This window comes from Saccopteryx leptura, chromosome 5 (assembly GCF_036850995.1).
Source record: "Saccopteryx leptura isolate mSacLep1 chromosome 5, mSacLep1_pri_phased_curated, whole genome shotgun sequence".
NCBI lineage: Eukaryota > Metazoa > Chordata > Mammalia > Chiroptera > Emballonuridae > Saccopteryx > Saccopteryx leptura.
This window is the reverse complement of record NC_089507.1, coordinates 163,078,173-163,104,383: the sequence shown is the minus strand read 5'-3', so window position 1 is coordinate 163,104,383 and position 26,211 is coordinate 163,078,173. Positions and strand designations below refer to the sequence as shown.

General features: G+C 44.1%; 1 protein-coding gene across 2 annotated transcripts in view; it reads left to right on the top strand.

Moving 5' to 3' along the window:
- Positions 1-26,211, top strand: part of ERN1 (endoplasmic reticulum to nucleus signaling 1) — a 90,156-nt gene that overhangs the window by 16,964 nt on the left and 46,981 nt on the right. Inside the window, exon 2 of one of the 2 annotated variants that reach the window (XM_066386409.1) lies at positions 10,147-10,267. In XM_066386409.1, the coding sequence (XP_066242506.1) occupies positions 10,147-10,267 (121 nt within the window). Of the gene's footprint in view, positions 1-10,145; positions 10,268-26,211 lie in introns of those variants that run through there. The other variant, XM_066386410.1, reaches the window with a different exon arrangement.

The window sequence follows — 26,211 nt, the reverse complement described above, 5'->3', positions numbered from 1 at the left end:
GAGCGTCTCCTGCTAAGTGAAGCGGCTGCGACTTTACATGAGGTTTGTCAGTGTGTGTTTGGCCATAAAAAAGTTCTTTGCTATTCAGAGGAGTTGTCCTGTGCTAGTCAGTGGTGTGTGTTGCCGTGGCATTGGCATTGAAAGACTGACTTTCTTCATCAAAGGAATTGGCAGAGGCTACTGTATCACCATCATCATCAAAGAGCATTTTTTTAAACCATTAAAACTAGGCTGGAAAATGTGTATTGCAGGAATTTGTTTTCTATGGTGGCTAAGGTTGTGACCTTTCACTTTCTGTGGTGGTATCGCACCCACTTAGATTTATGGTGGGACTCAGGAATTCTTACCCAGACCAGAGTTTTAAAGCCCCACCATGTTTAATAGGCAGTGCCTTTTGGTATAGTTCAGGGGTCCCCAAACTATGGTCCCCTGAGGCCATTTATCCGGCCCCCGCTGTACTTCCGGAAGGGGCACCTCTTTCATTGGTGGTCAGTGAGAGAAGCATAGTTCCCATTGAAATACTGGTCAGTTTGTTGATTTAAACTTACTTGTTCTTTATTTGAAATATTGTATTTGTTCCCGTTTTGTCTTTTTTCTTTAAAATAAGATATGTGCAGTGTGCATAGGGATTTGTTCCTAGTTTTTTTTATAGTCCGTCCTTCCAACGGTCTGAGGGACAGTGAACTGGCCCCCTGTGTAAAAAGTTTGGGGATCCCTGGTATAGTGGTCTGTGTAGCACCTACAGTTCACATTTTGGCCTTATCCTAAAGATCTCACCCTCAGGGCAGAGTGCTGTTCTACATCTGCTCCAGCAGGATTCAGAGGGGAGCTCCAGGCCTGAAGTAGTTGAAGCTTGTGGTTCTCAGAGAAGTATGATTTCAAGTATTAACATTATAGTGTGGTGTAGTGGACAAAGGACCAGACAGAAAAACAGAGACCTTGGTTCCAGTCCTGTGTCTACACAGTTACCTGTCTGCGGTGCTTTGGGCAAGTCACTTAACCTCTCTGGGCCATAACTTCTATGAAATGAGGGGGTTGGGTAAGGTGATTTCTTCATCTCTTTTATTTCTAAAATGACATACCCAGAATTTGTAAACAGTCCTCCTGTTGATCTATATTGTAGGGAGCTGTATGGACTTAGTGACCATCCAGCTAATTGGTGATGGGAAGACAGTATGGTGGACTGGGTCAGGAGGAAAGCAGATAACCCTCAAATGGACTTCAAACAGTGGGGGTTCTGGCTCAGGGAAGTTGTCTGGCCAGGCGTCTCAACTAGAGGTGTATTGCCTATGCCTTCTCTTATAAATCTTGGCAACATCTGGCAAGCATAGATGGCAATTATGTCATAAATACAATTGTTTGTAGATAATTTTTATTGAACTAGAGCATTTATCCACTTTCTACTTGACCCCTTCCATTCCCTCCCTCCAAAAGAAATCCCTAACTAAGGATAAAGAACAAAATTGACAGTTTCTAATTAGTTGCCATTATCAGGACTGAAAAATCTGGTATCGAATCAAGTCATTTTTTCCCTTGAGGTTTTTGTATGAGGATTTCCTAATAGTAGGTTTAACTGCAGATGAATATATATACCCGGATGAATCAAGTCTGGCTTATTGTAAGGCTGGTGGTCCCCTTAGGCATTTTTGGTCCCAGTCAAACCTTTATCAGTTTAGTTTTATGATGCTGCTGATCTGTTAAGATAAGTGGGTCTAATAGGTTTCTCAGTTCTTACAAGAATTGCTGCTGTCCCTTTCAGTGAAGACAACAACCTAATAGTAATAATGGCTCTACTCACATTCTAAATCTCAAGCACTAAATGTGCAAGTTTAAGTTTTCGTTTTCATACCTATACAATGACTACTTAGGTGCCTTAGGGATTTGACACCACCCTAATTACAGGACTTGTTTCCTTGACCATGGAGCACCTCTCATGCCCAAATGTATTTCCTCCTCACATGGTATCAATATGTAATGGCAGAGGGACCATGAAGACAAACAGAATAGCTTGCTACTTGGACTTAGATACAGGGCCTGCTATCCCCCCCCCCCCCCCCCCCCCCCGCAACTAGTTGGGGAAATATATTCAGCATACCTTTGCTCTTAGGAATAAGGTTGACTTATGAGGAAGCTTTTATTAGAACTTTTAAAGGAATAGCCTGAACTGAAGAATTGTAACTGTCTTTGGTGGTGGTTAATTACACCACACACAAGAATTGCCACAAATACTAGTTTAACTCTCACAGTTGCTTAGTTTGGAAACCACACAGATCTGTTCAGTTAGGCCTTGACCTTTACTACATCCCATCCAGACACTTGACTTCTATCCAAAGCAAATGTCATGGTTACTTTTATTGACTTAATGTCCGGAAACCTAACAGCTGATAGGCTGGTTAGAAGGAACTAGTATTTGGTTGATGGATTATTGTGATTAATACTCAAGTAAATGAAGTATAACAGAATTTGAAATAGTTAGTAGACTGAAATCATTAAAATAGAGGCACAATTAAACAAGAAAAGTCTCCTACCAATGTTTTAATTTTTTTCAGCTTCCTTTTATCAGATTTTTAAAATTATATTATAAAATTATTTTTAAATTTTCAATTACAGTTGACATACAGTATTATATTAGTTTCAGGTGTACATCTCAGTGATTAGACATATAAAACTTCCTAAGTGATCATCCTGCCAGGTGATGGTAAATATTCTACCCACCTGGTCCCATATATAGGTGTTAGAATATTTTTGACTACATTCTCTATACTGTACTTTACAACCCTGTGACTATGCTATAACAACCAATCTGTACTTCTCAATCCCTTCACTTTTTTCGTCCATCTCCCTGGCGCCTCCTCCTGTCTGGCAACTGTTAAAATGTTCTCTGTATCTATGAGTCTCTTTCTCTTCTGCCTGTTCGTTTATTTTGCTTTTTAGATTTAGTTGTTGATAGATATGTATTTAATGCCATTTTATTGTTCATATTCTTTTTAATCTTTTCTTCTTCCTCTTAAAGAAGACCCGTTAACATTTCGTGAAGTAGTGGTTTGGTGGTGATGAACTCCTTGAGCTTTTTCTTGTCTGGTAAGCTCCATGTGTCCTTTAATCTTTATCCCAATTCAGCAGACAGGAGACTAGACAGAATGAATTTTCTGTGTCTGTGTACAGATGGCTATGTAGTCATTTCTGTAATTGGAAGAGAGGACCTGACTGTTGGATAAGGTGTGCAAATGAGTTCAGGGTTGGGGAGCAGGGTTTGATTAAAACAAAAATCTTTGTTGTATCTGTCTAATCAAGCCTTTACATAAACCTTCAAGCCCTCTCCTTTCCAGGAGCATGCCCGTGCCTTTCCCTTCCTCCTCCTCCTCTTCCCCCGGGTACATTTTCCTTGCTTCTCTTTCTCCTAAACTCGAAGGGACTGCAGGAGACTTGCAACCAGGGGAGCAGTGGTCAGCGACAGCTTGTCCTGAGCTAACCCCCTGAACCTGTCTCCAAGGTCTCCTTTTCTCTCACTCTCTTCCTGCATGGCCAACAAATTCTTCCTTTACTTGCTGCAAAAAAAACACAACAAAAACACACACAAAAAAAAAACCAAAAAGAAAAACAAAAGAAACCTTCAAAAGTAGGTTTTTGGGAGCTGTTTGTTTTGTCCATTCTCCTGATTAGTATGAGGCTTATATACTCATGTAGGCTCTATTTTTCAAGAAGAGATCTTTATGTAATGGGTTTGGGCTGGCATTTACTGGACACCAATTTTAATGTTAGCTGCTTTGGTGACTTCTAGATGGCTTTTTGGCCATGATTGAGCACAGTCTTCTGCCATGTGATCAAATGGCATTAGAATGACAGTACTTCTCTGGGCACTTTTGTAAAGCAGCCAGAACTGCAAGTAGCCAGGCTTTGTTGGAGTTTATAATTTGAAGTAGATGCTGTTGCTGCAAATAAAAGAATTATAGACACATACGTCCTTTTTTTGAATATCACTTAGTGCCTGCCAAAGACTATATCACAGAAGACTATTTCGAGATACTTCCTGCTGAATTGACATATTACTGCACAAGGTGTGTGTGTGTGTGTGTGTGTGTGTGTGTGTGTGTAACCCTATAGACTGGTGCCCCACTATGGCACACCAGAAACTGTTTTACAAATATCTCTTAAAATCAGCTCATCTATCTTGTGGCTTTCACTAATTAAAGCCAGCAGAACAAAACCCCCTCACTTCTGAGCATTATTGCTAAGTTAATAATTATAAGTTCTGATTCCTTAGCACATTCTAATCCCCTTGAAACCTATCATTCTATATTTGGTGAAATGCAGCTTTAATTCTTCTCAAGAACTCTTGTGTTTAAATAGTAAAGCAAAATTTCTTGGAAATCTTCCTTATGTAATCCTTCCCTCACTTGTATACCTGTTGTAAGTCTTACCTGTAATACTGTAATGTGTAGTGTTCCTTAACTAAAATGAACTTCAAGTCTCTTTAGCTTGGCCTCACCTCTGTGGCTGGTGTCCGGTGGACTCGAGCCCTGGCAGGGAGTCCCTGCACTGCGGAAGGCGGGCAGACTGGGTGCTGGGGGCAGGTTGTAGGTTCCAGGAATTTAGGTACATACTACATTGCGTAATGATACTCTGTGGGAACATGACAATATCCTTGCTAGAGTTCTAGTTTAGTTTGGAGGAATAGTTTTCTTAACTTTAAATTAATAAAACTAAAGTTAGGATTATGCAATATAACAGTAATACAATGAAAGTAGAGGAAAAATTATTTTTTAAAAAATGAAAGAAAGAATAAAACAGTCCCTCAACAAATCGTGGAAATCAGTGCAGTACTCCTAAAAGGAAAAGGAAATCATTTTAGCAGCCAGAGTATTGTATTCTAATGTTATACAGACTGTGGTCTTTTGGAGTGGAGGTAGGAAAGGGAAAGAAGATTCACAGAAAAGGTTTTTATTTTAACTAGTTTTACTGTTTTTGTTCTAAACTAGCATTATAGCATTCTCATATACATGGAACTTGTGGAGCTGTGCGATTGGGTTGGGCTGGGTTGATCTGCACGCCTCTTGAGAAGAGAATGTCCTGCTGTTTCTGGTGGCGGTCCTCTGTATGTGTTACGCCTTTTCTGTGCAGTTAGGATGCGCTGGGTTTGTAAGTAGAACCGAAACTGGAGAGTTCATCAGGTGGCACCCCTCTGGAAAGCTGGGTTGGAGACGTGTGTGCACGGCCCCACTTCTTTCCACTGACTTCAAGATGAAAGCTCTGTGCTAGTTTTATTAACCTTATTTCTGACCCTTGTTATTAGGTGGTCAGTTAGCCTGTGGACTGTTTCTTGAAATGTGAGCGAAAATGAAGACTTCCATGTTTTTGGAAAATGCAGCATTTCCGAAGACCCTGATGAGGAACACTGGCCTTTCATTTGTCCCAATCTTAGGGAAGCTAGCAGGGTGCCCTCCAGCTGTTCTTCCTCATGGGGCAGAGTGGGAGTGGACATGAGCAGTCACTTTGGTGACAGAAGTGGCAGCATAACCAAACCCTGGCGCTTGGTGGTGGTTTCCTCTTGCCCCGGCTGAGCCACCTCCTGGCCTAAGCAGCCCAAAGTCCAAGGTAGAAATGGCTGGGTTCTTGTTCGAGACTGTTGTGTCTGTTTTGGTGCTGCTTAAACACATCCCTGTCTTTTCTGTCCATAGTTCTGTTTACCGAAGACATTTTCTAAACCAAGTGATTTCAGAACTTGTTTGAAAAAATTTTCTTCCCACCTGAAATATGAGGAGTTGAGTTAATTAATGCAAGAGCGATAATTAGTTGAGTTTAAAATATTAGAGAATGAAATGGTCAGCAACCCATCTTTGCATCATCAGTGAAAGCTGTTGGGACGTTGCTCCATGTCTTTGCAATGAAGGCAGAGTGAGTGGTGCACCTTAGGAACTGGTGTAGCTCTGGGCTTCGTGACAGCTTGCTTTGTCATCAGAACATTGAACACGAGGGTGTGTCCCAGAATGCTGTTCGTTTCACGGGAGGGAGACGCTTGTAGAAGTCCTGGCAGAGCGGGTCTGCAGTGAGGATTGCTATACCACTGAACTGACCGGAGTGAAATAAGCTGGTTTGACAGCAGCCACTTTCCTGGCATCATCCACACTGAAATCCCAGGCTCCCTGGTCCTCAGGCTGGCTGTTTCCAGAATGATCTCAGGCTCACCTCGTGGGAGATGACATTATATCAGACTTCATGAGAACCAATTAGCTAAATGTAAGTCTAGTTTTAGGCTGGACTAGATTACCCTCTGCTGCCATTCTTACCTGCTACAGCGTTACTGTGGTTACTTCTTAGAAGTCATTATCAAAGCCAGGATCATATTTCCCACTAGTTTGAAAAATGAGTTGGATTCCAGGTAGTTGACTTGCAACTGGTCTGCAGAATCAGCATTTTCTTTCCATTTTCAGGCTCTCCGGAAACTAGTGTATTTAATTGTAGGTCCTATTGTCGTTTCCTCTGCCATAGAGAAAAGGGAGCACTGATGACTGAAAAGGCTGGGCAAAGGGGACATGCGAGTTCATGGCTGAAGCATGTCTTCAGATGTTCAGGTCCACCTAGCTCTCAGCTGGGCTCAGTATTGCAAAAGCCTTATAGAAGCTTAATTCATGTTAGTTTTGGCAACTGTATTTGAAGACAGGCATTTGCATGCTTTAAAAAATGCCGAGGATATAAAGCCAGAAATCTTGTAATACTCATTTGCCTTCTGAGAGATTAACACTGTTCGCAGTGGCTCCCTGACCATTCTAATTTGAAATGGCTGAGAGCCGTCAAAGAAGAGAAAATTCTGTCCCTTGTGATAGGGTTTGTGACTGTCACTGGGGACATGGTGATTAACTGTTAGCACTCTCAGTTGCTAAATTCAATGTCTAGCCCAACCTGGCATTTTGGAGATTTAAAAAGACTGTGTTAGGTGATTAGAGTTTTATTTCAATTTACCAACCAACCATAGACAATTGCCCTTCCTGTGGTTTCCAGGCTGCTCAGACAGGCAGCTGGCCTTTGTTTCCACACTAGTAGCGAAGCAGCACTGATGTATTTTATTAAATATTAGCTCTTTTTAATATAAATACTGTGATAAGATGTACTTGGGGGCATTTAGTTCATTATAATTGCCCTCTAGTCTTTAATAACAATAGCAAAACTCCTCTTCTTGGAAGCATACCGGCTGACCAGAAGATAAACTTTAGTTCCTTGTTTGGTGGATATTAATGATCCAAGGTTGTCGAGTTGCCTAATTTTCTGAGATGGAAAGCGCTTCAGCTGGGACAGAAGAGCTCGCGGAAGCTCCTTTGAATGCCAGTTTCTCTCCCACCTGCTAACTTGTCCATCTTCTTTCTATTTTAGGAAGAATTCATTTCACCTATTATAGAAAATTTAGAAAATAGAGGAGAAAAACCATTGCTATAGTTTTTCAGTACTGGAGTTTCATCTTTTTCTCTATATGTATATATTTTCATGTGCACTGTTGATATGTGCACGTGTGTGTGTTTGGGTGCGTGCCTTAGGACTCTGTGGGTTGTGAGTGACAGAAACGGAGTTCCAACAAGCTTGAGCAAAGCGGGGAGTTGATTGTAAGGATTGAGTGTCTCTGGGCCCAAGAACAGGAACTTGGCAAGGCCTGAGGGTCAGTGGGGGCTCAGGCTTCTTTCTGTTTCTGCCTTTGTCTTTCTCTTTTCTCACCCAGTTGTTTTGCACATGGAGGAAAACATACAGAAATCTCCCAAGTCTCATTTCTTACCACTTCATCCATCCAGAGAGTTCGACCCACTTCTTGTGTGACCCAAACCTATTGTACAAAATGGTGGTCCCTGTGGTAACTGTGTATTTGATAGGTGGAGCGCGCCTCAGCGGGGATTTCCATTTTTGGGCCCCCATGTAGGCATGTGTCTTCCCTTTTCATTTATTCAGTCCCCACACTGCCCCTACCTAACATAATCCTGCCATCACACATCAAGCTGCAAATCCATCCCCTTCGCAGTGGGAGACATGTCCCCCTGTCTTGTTCAGGGGTAACCTCAGTGATCTTGTCACAGGGCCACTGTTCTCCATGCCAGATGATCTGGGCAGTGTGCACTCCTCTGGTTCAGGTGGGGGCAGGTCCAGGTGAGACTTGTCATTGTCTATATCCTGTGACCTATAATAATTCTAACCACCCCCACAACAGTCAGGACGCATAACCTCTGGGTTGGGGCTAGGGCAGGCACCGCCCCTGAGGCTTCCTTTTCTCAGCCAGTCTAACTAAAACTGACTTCCTAGTTCCAAAGGTGGAATTCAAAGCAGATATTTCCTCCTCAGGTCTAAGGCTTGACCCAGAGAATAGACTCAGCAGGCAGTGGTCAAGCTTGCAATTGTCTCTCCCATTCCAGGAGAGTGGGACCTGGCTCTGGACAAAGCAAAGGAGGGAACTTACCCCCTCCAGGTCGGAAACACAGGACAGGAGATGAGGCAGGTTCTGGCAGCGGTCCCTCTGCCAATTGGTCTCCCCGTGGAAAAGAGGTACAGGAACTGGAGTGTTTGTCCTGCCACCCCGGCATGTCCTGAAGTGAGCCACAGGGTTTTTCCTTCTAAGGGATTAACTGGGCACCATTCTGATCTTACCAAGAATGACCAGGTATTTTGATGGCAGACTTCCATGCACAAGTAACCCCCCATCTTTTAGATTTAGTGCTAAAAGCCAGCCATATTTTAAAAATAGCATTTGTGCCAAAATTCAAACTGTCTCAGTATAAGCAAGCTGGCCTGTTTTTAATCCAACACCTACAGGAACCAGTTAATTTGCAGAACAGTGTAGTGACAAAGGAAGGGACAATCTCTTTAGAAGGTAGCATTGCTGAATGGGCCCATACTTGAAAAGCATGTTCCTAGGAAACCTTAGCAGCTATCATCTGTGTATATGTGCAGTGTGCGCATGCACATGCTTTCACTTGCACATGCGCACACACACATAGCTGCTCCCATGGAATCTGTGTGGATGAGGGTATAGTTCCTAGCTAAGCCAGAGGACAGGCAGACCAAAAACAAAAAAAATTGTCCAGTAAAACTATAACCACAATGTACATTAAATTTTGGGTTCTGTATTTTTCATGAGATAACATATATAAACATTTTTCTATATTGTAAATTTTCCCACATGCTGTTTTAATGATTACATAATGTTGCATTGAGTGTATATGTCATAATTTATTTCAACCGTTTAGATATTACTAGAAAAATTGGATTTTTTCTAGGGTTTTTTTTTTTTTGTGTGTGTGTGTGTGTGTGTGTGTGTGTGTTTATAAATGGGATGTAATGACTATCATTGAGCACAGAGTTGCTTCTATAATCTGGAATAATTTTTTTAGAATATAGAAGTGGAATTACAGAACCAGGGATATGAGCACTTTTATGCTTTCCAGAAAGACTGCACTAACTTATACTTCTCATTGCTATCAGCAATGGGTGAGAAAGTGAATTTCACTACCTTTGGCTGTTTTCTTAGTTCATTGAGCATAAAAGGTACATTTTGATTTAAATCATATTTTGGGTATAAATGAGTCATTTAGGTTATGTTTTATATAAAATGTTAATATATTTTCTTTTATAACACCTCTTTTGATATCTTGGTGTTTTATTAATATACCAATTTATTATAGAATGAGAGCTCTTTTTCCTATTTTGCTTTAAACATTTTCTCCTAATTCTTTACTCTTTAAAATTTCATGAGTATGGGTGTGTGTGGTGTGTTGGCATTCTTCTTTATCATGGAAACTTGCAAGATGGCCAGGTTTTAGAAAGTGAATTATAACTAAGAGAAGGAAGTCAGTTAGAAAGCTGAGCATACTCTTGTACCTCTGTTTCAGTGGGTTATTTCAAAATCCTTGTCCTTGTCATGATAGGCCATAAGCCTGTCTGTAGGAAGGATTGCCACTTAGAATAAGGCAACCTGAGTTCCAGTCCTGACTCACATGTTGTCTAGACAGGTGCCCATGATGAGAACTTAGGGTTGCCAACCTCAGTTGGTTTCTTCATCTCTTAAGATGGTAGATTTTAGAAACTCTAGGTGGGATTTGGGGGTCTGTGGAGGTATATGTCCAAGATGGAGAATCATATTGACCATGAAGGTTCTTCCCCATCTCATTGCAGATATTTGGAAGTCCCAACACAGTGACACTTCCCGAAACCTTGCTGTTTGTGTCAACCCTAGATGGAAGTTTGCATGCTGTCAGCAAGAGGACAGGCTCGATCAAATGGACATTAAAAGAAGGTAATGTGGATTTGGTTCTTAGGTCTCATGGACATTTGCTCAGCTGTTTCCAAGGAAACATATTTCAGAAAAAGAGAAGAACTGTTATATGTTATTTAGTAAAATAAAAAGAGACAATGGAGTCAAGGAGAGGACAGGGCTCAAAGGTATACTTACAGCTTGAATTGTGATTATCTGCTAAGTGCATCCGTTGAAGAGGCACTCTTTGTTTTTTGTTTGTTTGTTTTTGCTTCTGTCCAGATTTTATGTTTAAATGGCTCTAGGCTTTCCTATTAATAGTTCTGGCTTGGTCTTTACAAAAGACATGCTGCATAAAATTTTTTGTTAAGTTATAATAATCTTGCAATCATAATAACAAGAAGGTATCTTCTCTAACCTCAAATGACTCATTGATTTTTATAGAGGCTAGAATAATTGAGGGCTGTCGATTTGACATCTGTCCAAGTTAGTCACTTTATTGGTTCTTTACATGGAGGGAAGTAAAAGACTGAGCTTGTTTCTCATTTAGTAATTGCCCACACTTCCATTTTATGGTCTTGTCTTCCTGGGAATAGCAGAGTGGAGTCCTGTAGCTGGGAGATTGCATTCGATTTCCAAAGTAATCTTCCCAGGTAAAAGCATGCAAATCCCAGGATTTGGGGCTTTCTGTGTCAGCTCTGTTATTCTGCCCAGTAATACTTATCATTTGGCCCTAGATGAGGCTCTGACCAGTGTGTCCTTTTCTGTCACAATCTGTGACTCATTATTTTCATGAGCACAGCAAGTGTGTTTCCTTCTTTAATAAAATGTTCCAAAATAGTCTTTTAGATGGGAAAATACCGGCCTCTGTTAGAAGGTCACACGTCATCTTGTCCATTCAGTAGCTCACCTAGTTACCATCCATAGATGATGGCAGGTGGGGTCCCACAGACTGCCTGCCTCGCCTGTCCGGGCCCTGTTTAAAACAATAGAAAGGACCAGCTTTCTGGAGTCAGTGGTCTCAAGGAGACAGTAAAGCTGGGTTTTGGCATTGCATTCCAGAATGTAATCTGTCCTGTCATCTTTAAGCCCTTTAATGGTTTTAAAACAAAAGCAGAATTGTTTAAATTTCATAATTTCTAGGCCCTGGCCGGTTGGCTCAGTGGTCGAGTGTCGGCCCAGTATGTGGATGTCCCAGTTTTGATTCCTGGTCAAGGTACACAGGAGAAGTGCTCATCTGCTTCTCCACCCCAACCCCTCTTGCTTCTCTCTCTCTCTCCTCCTCCCCTCCTACAGCCATGGCTCAATTGAAGAAAGTTGGTCCCGGGTACTGAGGATGGCTCCATGGCCTCCACTTCAAGTGTTAAAAAAAAAGGCTCGGGTTGCAACAGAGCAAGGGCCCCAGATGGACAGAGCATCGCCCCCTAGTGGGCTTGCAGGGAAGATCCTGGTTAGGGCACGTGCAAGAGTCTGTCTCTGCTTCCACTCCTTTCACTAAAAATAAAAAAAAAATTTTTTTTAAATTATAATTTCTGATTTTGTCCAAAGATGAAAATCAACAAGGTATGAAAGGATTGCGATAAATGTTTTTACTATTGTGTTAGGGCTGGTCCCACAGTTTCAGTATTCCTAGGCAGGACATTTTCACCCCAAGCTGCTTCATTCTTCTGCTTTGCTTTTCTCTGTCATTTTATTTTACTTTTTTTACATTTACTTATTGATTTTAGCAAGAGAGGGAGGGAAAAAGAGAGAGGAGAGAGGGGAACATAAATCTGCTCCTGCACGTGCCCTAACTGGGGGTTAAACCGGCAACCTCCATGCTTCAGGATGATGTTCTAACCAACTGAGCTATTCAGTTAGGGCTGTCTGGGGTTTTTTTTGTTTTTTTTTATTTTTTTTTTGTTTTTTTTGTGACAGACATAGAGAGAGACAGAGAGAGGGACAGACAGGAAGGAAGAGAAATGAGAAGCAACAATTCTTTGTTGTTCATTGATTGCTTTCTCATATGTGCCTTGACCAGGGGGCTACAGCAGACCGAGTGACCCCTTGCTTGAGCCAGCAACCTTGGACTCAAGCTGGTGAGCCTTGCTCAAACCAGATGAGCCTGCGTCAAGCCAGTGACCTCGGGATTTCTAACCTGGGTCCTCCACATAGCAGTCTGACGTTCTATCCGCTGCACCACTGCCTAGTCAGGCCTGTCTGTGTTGTTTTAAACTGATCTTCTCCAAGTCCTTTTTTTTTTTTACAGAGACAGAGAGAGAGTCAGAGAGAGAGATAGATAGGGACAGACAGGAACGAAGAGAGATGAGAAGCATCAGTCATCAGTTTTTCCTTGTGACACCTTAGTTGTTCATTGATTGCTTTCTCATATGTGCCTTGACTGCGGGCCTTCAGCAGACCGAGTAACCCCTTGCTCGAGCCAGCGATCTTGGGTCCAAGCTGGTGAGTTTTGCTCAACCCAGATGAGCCCGTGCTCAAGCTGGCGACCTCGGGGTCTCCAACCTGGGTCCTTGGCATCCCAGTCCGACGCTCTTATCTACTGCGCCTCCGCCTGGTCAGGCAATGTTTTCCAAGTCTTAATTTCTAGAAGTAGCCTTAACTCTATCTGGCAAAACTGGGTCCTGCCTTGTTTGTTACTTAGCCAAACATATAGTGAACCTGTTCTCACCTGTAGCTTGGAGCTTAGAGGATTTGCTTCTTTTTAACATGTTTACAGAACCTGGTCTGTGAAGATAGTGTGTGGGCCCAAAGAAGGAAAAGACAGTCCTTGCTCGCAAGGAGCCTGTGGTCTGGTAGGGAGGAATGATAAATACACAGAACTTCCAACACAGAGCAGGTTGTAACCACCTTAGAGCGGTCCTAGGAACTGCTGGAGGGGGACAGGAAAGACTTCTTGAAGCTGGGGTTTTGGAGCTGAGCCTTAGGGGGTGGATTGGATTTTAGTTGGGAGGAGGGACGTTAGGAAAGGAACAAAGGAGACAGCAGGTCTAGGCAGAGCAGGGAGGAGTTAAAAGACTCTTAAAGAATTAGAGAAATCTGCCTAAGGTCTAGTAATTTCAATATTTACTATGTTCTAAGTCTTAGTGTTTTTCTGAGATAAAACTGGCTGATTTTAGTGAAATTCAGCCTTGGCTACCCTACAGTAGCCTTAAAAAATACATTAATTAAAAAAATAATTAAATATATATATATAATTTATTGATTTTACAGAGAGAGGACAGGTGAGGGGAGCAAGAAGTATCAACTCATAGTTGATTCACCTTAGTTGTTCATTACTTGCTTCTTCTATGTAACCTGACTGGGCAAGCCCAGGGCTTTGAACCAGTGACCTTAGCATTCCAGGTTGATGCTTTATTCATGGTGCCACCACAGGCCAGGCTCAATATGTATTTTTCTTTTCTTTTCTTTTTTCTTTTTATTTTTCTGAAGTTGGAAACGGGGAGGGAGTCCGACAGACTCCCACATGCGCCCAACCGGGATCCACCGAGCATGCCCACCAGAGGGCAATGCTCCGCCCATCCAGGGCGTTGCTCTGTTGCAACCAGAGCCATTCTAGCACCTGAGGCAGAGGCCATAGAGCCATCCCCAGCGCCCAGGCCAACTTTGCTCCAATGGAGCCTCGGCTGCGGGAGGGCAAGAGAGAGACAAAGAGGAAGGAGAGAGGGAAGGGGTGGAGAAGCAGATGGGCACTGTGTGCTCTGGCTGGGAATCGAACCCGGGACTCCTGCACACCAGGCCGACGCTCTACCACTGAGCCAATCGGCCAGGGTTCAATATGTATTTTTATACAGAGATTATAGGAGGTAATCAATGGAGACCCTGAGCTTTCAATTCAGGTTTCATCTTGCAGTTATAACTGCACAATTTAAAATTGGTATTTGTAAACCATTAACATATAAATAGATTATAAAAGTATACAGATACTGTTCTAGTCCTGAGGATACAAGTCAAGGAAACAGACAATATCCATTCCTTCAGGAGCTTTTATTCTAATGAGGAAGCAGATGAGCAAATAAATAACGCAGTGGGTGTTAAGAGCTGTGGAGTAGAGGAAAGCAGGAAAGTGGAGTAGGCATGCCACGTTGTTGGGTGGGGTGGGGCTGCAAATTTAAACAGGGACAGCCCCACGGAGAAGGCATCATTTGACTAGGAACTCAAGGAAAGAAGGAAGTCTTTAGGCAGAAGGCCTTGCCAGGGGCATAGGTGAGTGTGTGCTTGGCATGGCAGAGGGCCAGTCATGTAGAGGCACAGAGCTCTCTTTACATAATATTTATGGTAAAAATGCCCCCACTATCCTGAAATGAGATTTATAGACACTAATCTACATATACCGACAGTTTCAAGAATAAATAACTATATTGCTCAACTGGTAATGTGAAATAATAGGCAAGTAGTTTTTAATCACATATATATAATTTAACACATAAGTAAATGCTCAGGCACACACTGATCTCTACTGATGCCCCACCTATAAGTGAGCACGGTGCGTGCTAATGCAGTCTAGGATAGCAGATACCTCTGGTGACTGGATTTCCAGGATGGTGAGCAACTCTTGATAGCATTCCAAACAAAGGTATAACCTTTCCTGACTTAGACAGCAGTCATATTCTGAGAAGATTCAGTTGTATAAAATTATGCAAAAAAGTGCTTTTGCAGTTTTATGTAAAGCAGTTAGGTTGCAGGCTCAAATCACTACTAAAGGTTTTCTGGCCCATGTGAGCACCTGGCAGCCTGCAGATATGGGGCAATCCTGTACAGGGCTGCTGGAAGTTCCTGGACCCCACAGTTAGTGCCATATTGCCCCCCTCCCCCAGTTCCTTTGACCACCAGGAAATGCCCTCACAGACTTCCTGAGCATTGCCTGGCTATCTGTGCCCTCCCTATGAAGATCACTGGTAATAGCTCCTTGGGGCTGATGTGAGGACATTAACTTCTTTGAAGCCATTGATGGTATCTAAACAAAGGAGTGACATGCTCCAGTGTTATGTGATGTTTGCCCCCACCCAAATTCATATATTGAAGTCTTTTGTCCCCCAATGTGATGGTATTTGGAGGTAGAGCCTTTAGGAGGTGATTTGGTTTAGATGAGTTTGTGAGGAGGGGACCTCCATGATGGAATTAGTGCCTAGAACCCAACCATGCTGACACCTGGTCTTTGGCTTCTAGTCTGAAGAACTGTGAGACATAAATATCTGTTCTTTAAGCCACCCAGGCTACGGTATTTTGTTATAGCAGCCCGAGCTGACTAAGACACCCGTCCTTTGCTTTGCAGTATCAGCAAGTGCTGTGTTGAGACTCGCTGATGGGGCCAGGAGGAAGCAGGAGACCAGGCGGCGGCCACTGCCCCAGTCCAGGCAGGGGAGGCCCTGGGCTTGGGCCTGTGTAGCAGCTAGGAGTCCAAGTCAAATGGAATGAAACTTGTCGATACAAATAGATATCTTTAACCCATCAAACTGGGGCTGGGGTTCTGCAGAGTATATATACCTGTTCTTCTACTTCATGGTTTCCTAACTGTTTACTTGTTTCAGGGGCCAACAAACTGGGAGTGTTTTTTTTTTTTTCTTTGCACAGAGTGGTTTTGGCAGGTGCTTTTGTTTCTCACCCAAACATGTGTTGCTGTTCCCAGAAATGGAGATTTCTTACACCACCGTGGCCAACTTCACCTAGTACAGAAAATGCATTTTATTTGTTTTCAGGAACTAACTTGAACTCTGACATTTTCCATTAGGTATATTCTTTCTAAACCGCGATTTTTGTAACTGTAGCGCCACAGTCAGTATGTCTCTGAAATTTCACCAGTGACTATGGTTGAGTATGGTTTATTTCAGTGGTCCCCAACCTTTTTTGGGCCACAGACCGGTTTAATGTCAGAAAATATTTTCTCGGACCAGCCTTTAGGGTGGGACGGATAAATGTCCACATGAACAAGACAAGCGTCAAGAGTGAGTGTTAAACGGATGTAACAGAGGGAATCTGGTAATTTTTTAAAAATAAAGCATCATTCAGACTTAAATATAAATAAAATGGAAATAATGTAAGTTATTTATTCTTTCTCTGCGGACTGGTACCAAATAGCCCGCGGACTGGTACCGGTCCGAGGCCCGGGGGTTGGGGACTACTGGTTTATTTAACTGCTCTGTCAGTCCAAGTGCAAACTGCAAATGTTGCTGTCATGCTTTTCGTTAGATTAGTTTTACACAACTTGCTTTGGCTTGCTGGGTTCGAAAGGACTTTCTTTGGTATTGCCAGCACTGGTTTATGGCTTCTGCAGTCAATTTGAAATACTAATTAATGCTGATTTTTAACACTCAAATATTTATCAAATTACAGGTAACGCCCATACTCTCCATGGCGTGGAGGACTGGATCTCATTTAGAACCATTCTTGACTAAACATAAAAATATGCTAAATGTGCAGCATGGCTGCCTTCCTAACCAGATGGACCCAGACTCCTGAGATGTCCCTTGAATGGTTAATATTGGAGATTCTTATGGGGGAAGGATTAGAACAAAATTACTTATTTGAAATCTGAAGAACGTCTTCCCACACAAGTTTCCCTTCCTTACCGTGTGCCTCTTTGCCATGGTTTCTCCCAGTGCTGACGGGCATACCCACCCAGTCTGGAAAGTAGCCATGCTTTGCTACTTGGTCACCATGTCCTTTTGTGTAGACTGAAGAAGTGTCTCCCAGATCTGACTCCTCCTCTCTGTCCCCCCTTGACAGTGCCTGAGCCACAGGCTCTCCATCCATTTCCCAGATTAATGTGACAGCTTCTCAGCTGTGGTCCCTGCCTCCTGTCCTGTCTTCCCACTCACCCACCATGCTGCTGTCAGACACGCCCTCTGAGAGACAGTTGGACCATGCCACACCCCCCAGGGAAGTGCCCTTGCTGTTGACTGTAGCAGTGCTACTCTGTGTGGTCTGCCCACCTGTGTTACCTGTCCACGAGGAGACAGTACAAAAGGGAGAGTAAGGGCCGCCTGTGATGAGTTATCATTTTTGACCACTGATCTGTCACCAGTTGCTTGGGGAGCACTGACCCACAGGGTCAAGTCTGAGCTCTTCAATGTGCACGCGAGGCCCTCAGGGTCTGCTCAGCTCTTTGGCCTCAACTCCCTTTTCTCCCAGGAGGGTGCCCCTTGTAGCTACAGCTCCTCCAGGCCAACAGTGTGTGCTGTTGGACAGCCTCCTGTGTGGCTGCGCAGACCCCTTCCCAGGTTACTTCCTTGACTCCTCAAGCAGGGCGAGCCCCTTTCTCGTCTGGGTTCCAGGGGCACTTCTTGCTGGTGTTGTGAATCTTGGTTTACATTTGTCTCCCTGCTGACTTGCTAACTCCTTGAGGGGTGGCTGTGGGGTCTCTAGACAGCCAGGAACCCTGAGTGGATGTCTGAGGCACCTGATGCCAGCTAGGGTCTATGAACCCTCTGACTAGACATCTTTTAGGAGCCCTCAACATCAGGTGAGACTTGACTTTGCCTCCTGAGGATACATCGTCTGTCACTCATACCATTATCACATTAGCTTCCAGTTCCAGTTTCTGATCTTGAGTTTCACATGGCTTTTGCAACTTTTTGCAGGAGGTTTTTTTCCTGTCCTTAGGCCATGTGCATGTTCCCCTGGAGGAGTCAGAGTTCTGCGTGCAGAGGTGTGATAGAAACACGAGAAGGGGAAGTTATGAAAGGTTTGACATTTTGTTATTAATTCTAATCAGTTTTCTCTTAGGAAATTTTCTAGGCTTAAGATATGCATCACTACCTTTCTGCTTCACTGCTTAAGGACAAAAAAAAGTGTTTATTTGTTCTCCATTGTCTTGGAGTTCTGAAAATGAAGTTTCGTGAGAAGGGACATAAATGGCCTATTTCTGCTTTTGAGGATCTCGAAAATGTCTCTTTCCTCTTTCATTGTGGAAGATTCTAAACATGTGCAAACATACAGATAATTATATAATGAACCTTCAGTACCCATCACTCATCTCCATCACTCATCTCCAGCACTCACCAGCTGCTGTCCAGCTCATCTGTCCCTGCACTCTCCCTCGTGCTCGGGACGTGCTACAGAGCAATGCACCGCACGTTGTGGAAGGTCTCTGACAGTGGTCACCATGCATATTAGTATAGGTTTCAACTCCATTGGGTATTCCTTTTATTTTACTTTATTTTATTTTATTTTTTTGGTATTTTTCTGAAGCTGGAAGCGAGGAGGCAGTCAGACAGACTTCCGCATGTGCCCACCCGGGATCCACCCAGCATGCCCACCGGGGCAATGCTGTGCCCATCTGGGGTGTTACTCCACTGCAACTGGAGCCATTCTAGTGCCTGAGGCAGAGGCCATGGAGCCATTCTTAGCGCCTGGGCCAACTTTGCTCCAATGGAGCCTTGGCTATGGAGGGGAAGAGAGAGATAGAGGAGAGGGGGAAGGGTGGAGAAGCAGATGGGCACTTCTGTATGCCTTGACCGGGAATTGAACCCAGGACTTCCACACACCAGGCTGACACTCTACCACTATGCCAACTGGCCAGGGCCTCCAGTGGATATTCTTTTTTTTTTTTTTTTTCAGAGATAGAGAGGGATAGACAGGGACAGACAGACAGGAACGGAGAGAGATGAGAAGCATCAATCATTAGTTTTTCATTGCGCGTTGCAACACCTTAGTTGTTCATTGATTGCTTTCTCATAAGTGCCTTGACCGCGAGCCTTCAGCAGACTGAGTAACCCCTTGCTGGAGCCAGCAACCTTGGGTTTAAGCTGGTGGGCTTTTTGCTCAAACCAGATGAGGCCGCACTCAATCTGGTGACCTCGGGGTCTCGAACCTGGGTCCTCTGCATCCCAGGCCAATGCTCTATCCACTGTGCTACCGCCTGGTCAGGTTCCAGTGGGTATTCTTTACTGCATTGCTTGGTATGTATCAACACAGCTGAGAATGTTGAAGTACATGAATAAAATGCCTTCGTTTGGCTTTGACTTAGTTATTGATCCTTTTGTTCATCTTGGAATGCTTTGTGAGATTTGATGGCACTCCCATTGCTCTAGAATATATTCTGTGAAGTTATGACATCCTGAGAGGCCTTTGGTCATAAGTCATAGTGTTGAATTGACATACCCAACTGATTGTAGCATTCAGTGTGCGTTTTTAGGTGTGAGTTACTTCTGCTAAGGTGAAGATGCATAAGAGCCTAGTAGCGGTTGACTGCCTATAGTATGGGTGGTTTTGTAGATCAAACATGACACTTGGTAACTTGCAGAGGTTACCTGTAAGAACACCTGTTACAGCCTCACCCAGTTCTGATGAGATTTGGACTTTGGGGAGTTTTTGATTGGATGTCTATTTTAAAATGCTCTCCTCATGCAAGCTGAACTTTGAGAAACGTTTGAGACTTTCTAACCTAAAGTTTGGACCTAACAACTTTTTAAAAATTGTTTATTTGAGCTTTTTCTGGCTTTTTTTTTTAATATAGGGACAGAGATAGAGTCAGAGAGAGGGATAGATAGGGACAGACAGATAGGAAAAGAGAGAGATGAGAAGCATCAATCATTAGTTTTTCGTTGCGACACCTTAGTTGTTCATTGATTGCTTTCTCATATGTGCCTTGACCGCAGGCCTTCAGCAGACTGAGTAACCCCTTGCTCGAGCCAGCGACCTTGGGTCCAAGCTGGTGCACTCAAGCAGGCGACCTCAGGGTCTCGAACCTGGTGGCCCTAACAACTTTAATGGGAGTATAAGGTGTAGATTTCAGAAGGACTGTCTTCTGGAGGGAGGAATGAGCTAGTACTGGGGAGAAGTGTTCCCTAATTGATTCACTTGAGCACATGAAACATATTTGAGAGACATGAGTTTTAAGTTAAGGGAGGGTGAATGACCTTGTTTTTACCAATAATCTTTACAAGAAAACAGTATTAGGATCTTAAGCATTTTCTTGAGGAAATGGCAGTTTATTGCAGTCAGACTAGCCAATCTAGTTTTGCTATCGGCTAGGATTAAAACTTCCATGCCCTCTTTATCTCATTCCTTTCTTTCATTTCACTTTTTCTGATAAGGACTAAGTTTTGCTGTTATTTCTCCCCTCCTTTTTGTTTCCTGACCACCTCTGTCCCCCACCCCAAGCACCACTCTGGCTCAGACCATCTTACTGGGGTTATTTGATTGATTGCTTGATTTCAGAGAGGAAGAGGAGAAACATTAACTTGTTGTTCCACTGATCCATACATTCACTGGTTGATTCTTGTATGTGTCCTGATGGGAATCAAATCCGCAACCTTGGTGTATCAGGACAATGCTGAGCTACCCCAACAACTGAGCTACCCAGCCAGGGCTTTCTGGGGTGACTGAGTCACCTTCCTCATGACCCTTTATGATTCCTTCTTTTTCTCATTGGCTTAGTAGCCAGATATCTGTTTATCTGACCTTTTCCTCAGAAGCCTACAGTCAGTTTCTAGTCACTGCCCACCACACCACATCACAGAGTGCTCATGGCTTCCTTCTCCTGGGGTCACTACCCACTGTCCAACCTTACTTGCATTCAGGAGAAACACCTCACACTTGCCAAGCCTGTATCCTCAATCCGACAGAGGGGGTGATGGGTCTTGACCCATGCTGTCATGTCAACCTACACACTGGTCCAGCCTCCTTCATGGCGCTGCTCTGTCCTGAGCGCACCAGCCCTTGCCGACTTCTGTCACCAGGGAGGCCCTGCGCTGCCCAGGGAGTATGCTCATGTTTCAGCCGTTCATTTTACACTGTTTCATGTGTGCTAGCTTTCTAAGCTCCTTTCTTCATCCTGCACGCATGGCATGGAAGAGAACGAAGCCAACGGTAGGTGTCTGACGTGTGTTTTTGAGATGTGTGTGGTAAATCTCAACAGATCATTGCTAAGAGTTGGGTTGTGTCCTCTTCCTCAGTAAGGGCGGGAAGACCAGGTTTGTGTCTGTTTGGTTTAGGGAGGTTTACAGGGAACACACAGCAGCTGCTACTTCATTTGTCATTGGTCCCTGATGACCTTTCATAAAGGCCACCTCAGATCATCTCAAATCCCTGATAGAGGGGAACTTAGAGGGACCCGTCTGGAGGATGCCTGACTGTGCCTGACCCTCTGCTGTACCTGGAGAAGTCTTGCATTTGGAGCAGCTGGTTTGAAGCGCCAGGTGTGTGGGGGTCCGTAGATGGCTCTGTGCTGAGAAGGAGAGCGAGGGGAGCAGGGCAGTCGTGCCGTCGCTCATCCGGATCCCGCTGGAGAAGCAGGGTGTTCTGGAAACAGTAGTTCTCATCTTGGGAAGAGGAGACAATGATCTTGTAAGGTTCCTTGAGCTCCAGTCAGATGGGCAGCCTGTTCTTGTGGCTTCTGTAATCAAAGCGATCTTATTCCTTCCTACGCAGAAGAGTGTCTGCCCAGAGCAACCCCCAGAGGGAGGCCATCCGTCCCGAGCTCCGGATTGAAGGTTATCTAAGTTTTGGTTGACTTGTTTTTGTTTTTTAACAGAGACAGAGAGAGTCAGAGAGAGGGATAGACAGGGACAGACAGACAGGAATGGAGAGATGAGAAGCATTAATCATTAGTTTTTCATTGTGCATTGCAACACCTTAGTTGTTCATTGATTGCTTTCTCATATGTGCCTTGACCGCAGGCCTTCAGCAGATCGAGTAACCCCTTGCTCGAACCAGCGATCTTGGGTTCAAGCTGGTGAGTTTTGCTCAAACCAGATGAGCCTGCGCTCAAGCTGGCGACCTCAGTGTCTCGAACCTGGGTCTTCCACATCCCAGTCCGACGCTCTGTCCACTGAGCCACTGCCTGGTCAGGCTTGTTGACTTCTTAGAGACATCTTTCCATTGTACCCACCTGTTACCCAGTGTTTTCCCCAGCCCCGCACCAGCACCCATCTGCCGGGATGTAGAGAAGCTCAGAATGCACTGTGAGTGGACTTCCCTTCAGTCTGTACACACACTGTGAAGCTACAGGCTCAGGCTGTCGGGATTTACACTCTAGGTGAGAGCAGGAAGAACAGGCCTTTCTTTTCAACCCGTTGGAAAGCCTTTCCATTTTTAAGCATCTCTTATTTTAGCTTTTGATTTAAAAAAAGAATCAACATTTACAAAAAATAAAGAGAATAGTATCACGAAACTCTCATGCACCCACCTCAGCCTCATAGTGAATGACATGTGACAACCCTCCCCCACCTCCATGATTTTGAAGCAAAGGCCATAAATTAAAATATAATTTTAAATTTGAGTGAACAAACAGAACTACTCCTGTGCAGCATTTTGTTTGTTTGTTTTTGTTTTTAGCAAGAGAGAGAGACAGACAGACTGGAAGGGAGAGAGATGAGAAGCATCATTTCTTCATTGCAGCATCTTAGCTGTCCATTGATTACTTTCTCATATGTGCCTTGACCAGGGAGCTCTAGCAGAGCAAGTGACCCCTTACTCAAGCCAGCCACCGTGGGCTTCAAGCCAGCAACCTTTGGGCTCAAGCCAGTGACCTCAGGGTTTTGAACCTGTATCCTCAGCATCCCAGTCTGATGTTCTATCTACTGCGCCACCGCCTGGTCAGGCAGGGCAGCTTTTTTTAGCTTTTATCATGTAGGTTTCTGTGCAGAAAAGTCCTTTTTATTATGAAAATCTTATTTGAATGACTGTAGTTCACATACAGTATTGACATCGTTCTTTCATTCTGCAAACAGCATTATTTACTAATTAGGAGGGGAGCAAAGACCTGGGCAGTAGTTTTCACGGTGATTCTTCATTAAACTCTACATAATGAGCCTTATGTATTGATACTTTTCTGTGTATATATTCATGATAAACAAAGTACATGGCCCCTGACCTTCCAAGTGCTTAAAATTCAATCCAGCCCCCAGATATTTGAGAACCAGAGGGGCCACATGCAATCAAGTACCTGTCCCTTGAGAAATATAGGATGTGCATTGTAGGAACATACCAAGTGCAGTGGGCGGCCAGTTTCTGACTTGCTGGAGGAGGGGACATTTGAACTGGCCTTAAAGGACAGCAGATTTAGATAGATGGAGATGGGGCAGGTAATGGTGAGCACGGGCACCACCATGAAAGCATCAGGGTCAGTTTTGGGAAGAGATGTGATGGGAAGGTAATCTGGAAGAAGAATTGGGCCCCGGTCTTGCAGAGTCTTGACATTTAGGCTTTGGTTCCCAAGCCACATTGAGGGGGCCCCAGTGCCACCATGAGCTCAGACATTGCAGCTTGTTTAAATTTTTGAGGGAAACAGATCAGTGCTCCCCCAGTGCCAGACGCTGCACTTGAGGTAGTTTATAGTTTCAACATTAGATTGGGCTGCTTGTCCTCTCAGTGGTGCACCCTTACCATGCTGAGTGTCTGGCAGTTGCTGTGATAAAACTCAAATCCCACATGCAAATCAATGTGAGGTGGTAAGGAGGGTGGCATTATCTAATCTGATTACGAGACTTGGAATATGTGCATCACCCAACTATGACGCACATCCCATTAGTAAGTCACTATGGTTAAGAATGAAATAAGCGTTTTCCTTTCTATTTACGTGTATTATTTTTTTCACGTGGCTCCAGAACTGCTAGACCCTAAATATTTGAGTTGTTTAGAGCTAACTGCTTAATAAGTGCTAGGTATTTCTTTTGACCTTGGACCCTGTGAAGAAATTACTGAGACACTAAAAAAAAAAAAAAAACAGAAAAAAAGAAATTACCGAGACGTTAAAGGGTGCTGTGAACCAAGAAAGTTTGGGAACCTTTGACCAGAGCCACCAAGATGGGAGGTATTTACGAGGCAGAGGGGAGACATGGTGGGATTTCTGGAAAGGAAAGACATGAACAGGTTGGCCTTGGTCAAGCCCTTGCAGGCAGTGGGCGGGGGACATATCTGAAGAGCAGTGATCTGAGATAGGGAGCTGATCAGGGACTGTGCTGTAGACCCGCGAGAAGGGTGAGTGCCCGAGTTTTACAGGGCTAAAGGAGGTAAAAATGAGGGCCTAGATTTTGAGAAATGCTTAATAGGTCAAATCTTAAAAAAAAACTCAGAATTGAGGTGAATGGGAGAGGGTTAAAGCTAAGGAAAGGAGAGAGTCCGAACAAGTCTAGGTCTCTGGATTGTGTGGCCGAGGGAGTAGAGCCAAGCAGCCCACCGGGGATTGTGAAGAAGGAGCAGGTTCTGAGGGATGACATCAGGGGTGGAGATACCCCCTACACAGTGGAAGAGGGCCCCAGGAGAGAATGTTGTCAGATGTCACGTGCAGGAGGGTTTGCAGGTATCTTTTAGGTCTGGACACTGGAACTGGACAGTGGCAGTTTTGATCTTGTCCTGAGGGTGGAGGCCAGAGGGCAGCGAGCAGAGAAAGGCACGGAAAGCAGGAAGGGAAGCCCAAGGTTCCAGAGCAGTGTCTTCCCAGCGTGGCTCGGGTCAGTTACCAGCACGTGTTAGAAACGCAGATCTCCTGGCCCTGCCTGTCCTAGCAGCTCCGGGGAAGGACCTGGAAGTCAGCATGTTAAAAACTAGGGGTAACTTAGACACTGCTGATGGAGACGTCCAATAGTACAACCACTTTGGAGAACTGTTTGGCATTCTTTGTCAAGTCCAGTGTAAAAATTATGGCCTAGCCCTTCTACTCCTAGGTGTTTTCCCAACAGAAATGAAAATGTAGGTCCAAACAAATGGTGATAGCCGCTTTATTCACATTTTTTTCCAGCCAAAAAGTAGAAATACCTAAATGTTCATCGACAGATAAACAAATTGTGATCTATCCCTACAGTGGAGTACTCTTCCACCATAAAAAAAAAAAAGTAGGGTGCACAAAACAGGAATGAATTTCAGAAGCGTGATGCAGAAAGAAAGAAGCCAGACCCAAAAGAGACCCTACTGGGTGAATTCCACTTGTGACATTTTAGAACAAACGCAGTGAATCTGTCAGTGGTTCTATGGGGCGGAAGTCAGGGATGTTGCATCCAAAGACGTGTGAGAAATGTTTGGGGGGGTGGGGTGGTGGTGGAAGTGCTGTGGCTTGATTGTGAAGTTGGTTACATGCATGTGTGTTTTTCCAGACTCATCTAACTGTACTCGTACAGAAGGGATGCATTAGGAGAGAAAGCAGAGTATGTACAAAAGAGAGAAGGGAAGCCCCGAGGTGTGGTGTGTCACTAGGCAGAGGGGAAGGCATTGGCCCCAGAGGGACTTGATGTCCTTGGTAGAGTATATATACCCCTTGGGGGCTATACCCCTTGGGAGTCTAGATAGATGACTGTGAGATATCTCTGAGTTTGAAGGTGAAACCGTTGTCCTTGTATAGAGCCATGAAGGGAAGGGTGGTGGAGTTGGGCACATGTGGAGGGTGAAGGGTAGGAAGTTTCAGAGAGCTCACTCTGCCCCGCTGTCCTTCCCCTGTGACACAGGAGGCCAAGTCATGTGTGGAGAGAAGGGGGCCCAGCGGCCAAGAATAAAGGTTGAAACACCAGCTGTGAGGAACAGGGAACAGAGGCCAACAAGGATGTAGATAAACTTATCTCCTATGACCTGGGGCCCAGCTGGCCATAGAAGTATAATGGCATCTCCTAGAGAGATTGTAATGTTTTTTTTCAGCCATGCTCAGAGCCTGGGTGAAGGAAAGGGGTTTTAGAGGTAGATTCTTGCTTGAGGGTTGCCTCAAGCATAGCCACTGGATTAGTAGAAGCAATCGTCAATGGCTCTCCAAACTGGGCAAGAATAGAAACAGGAAGGAAACTAACAAATAAATTGAGCGCCTCTTGTGTGCCAGGCACTGTTTTAGATTCTGCGGATATAGCAGACAACAAAAGATGAATCCCAGCCCTTAGAGAGTTTCCAGTGGATAGAGTTAGACATTAAATAGATAAAATACAGAGGTGGTAAGTGTCATGGATAAAAGTTAAGTAGGGAAGAGGGTAGGGAATCCTGGGGGTTAAGAGGTGGTCATGGAAGACCTCTCTGAGATGGTGACATTTGATCATAACTGCAAATGCAAAGGCCCTAAGGCAGGGACA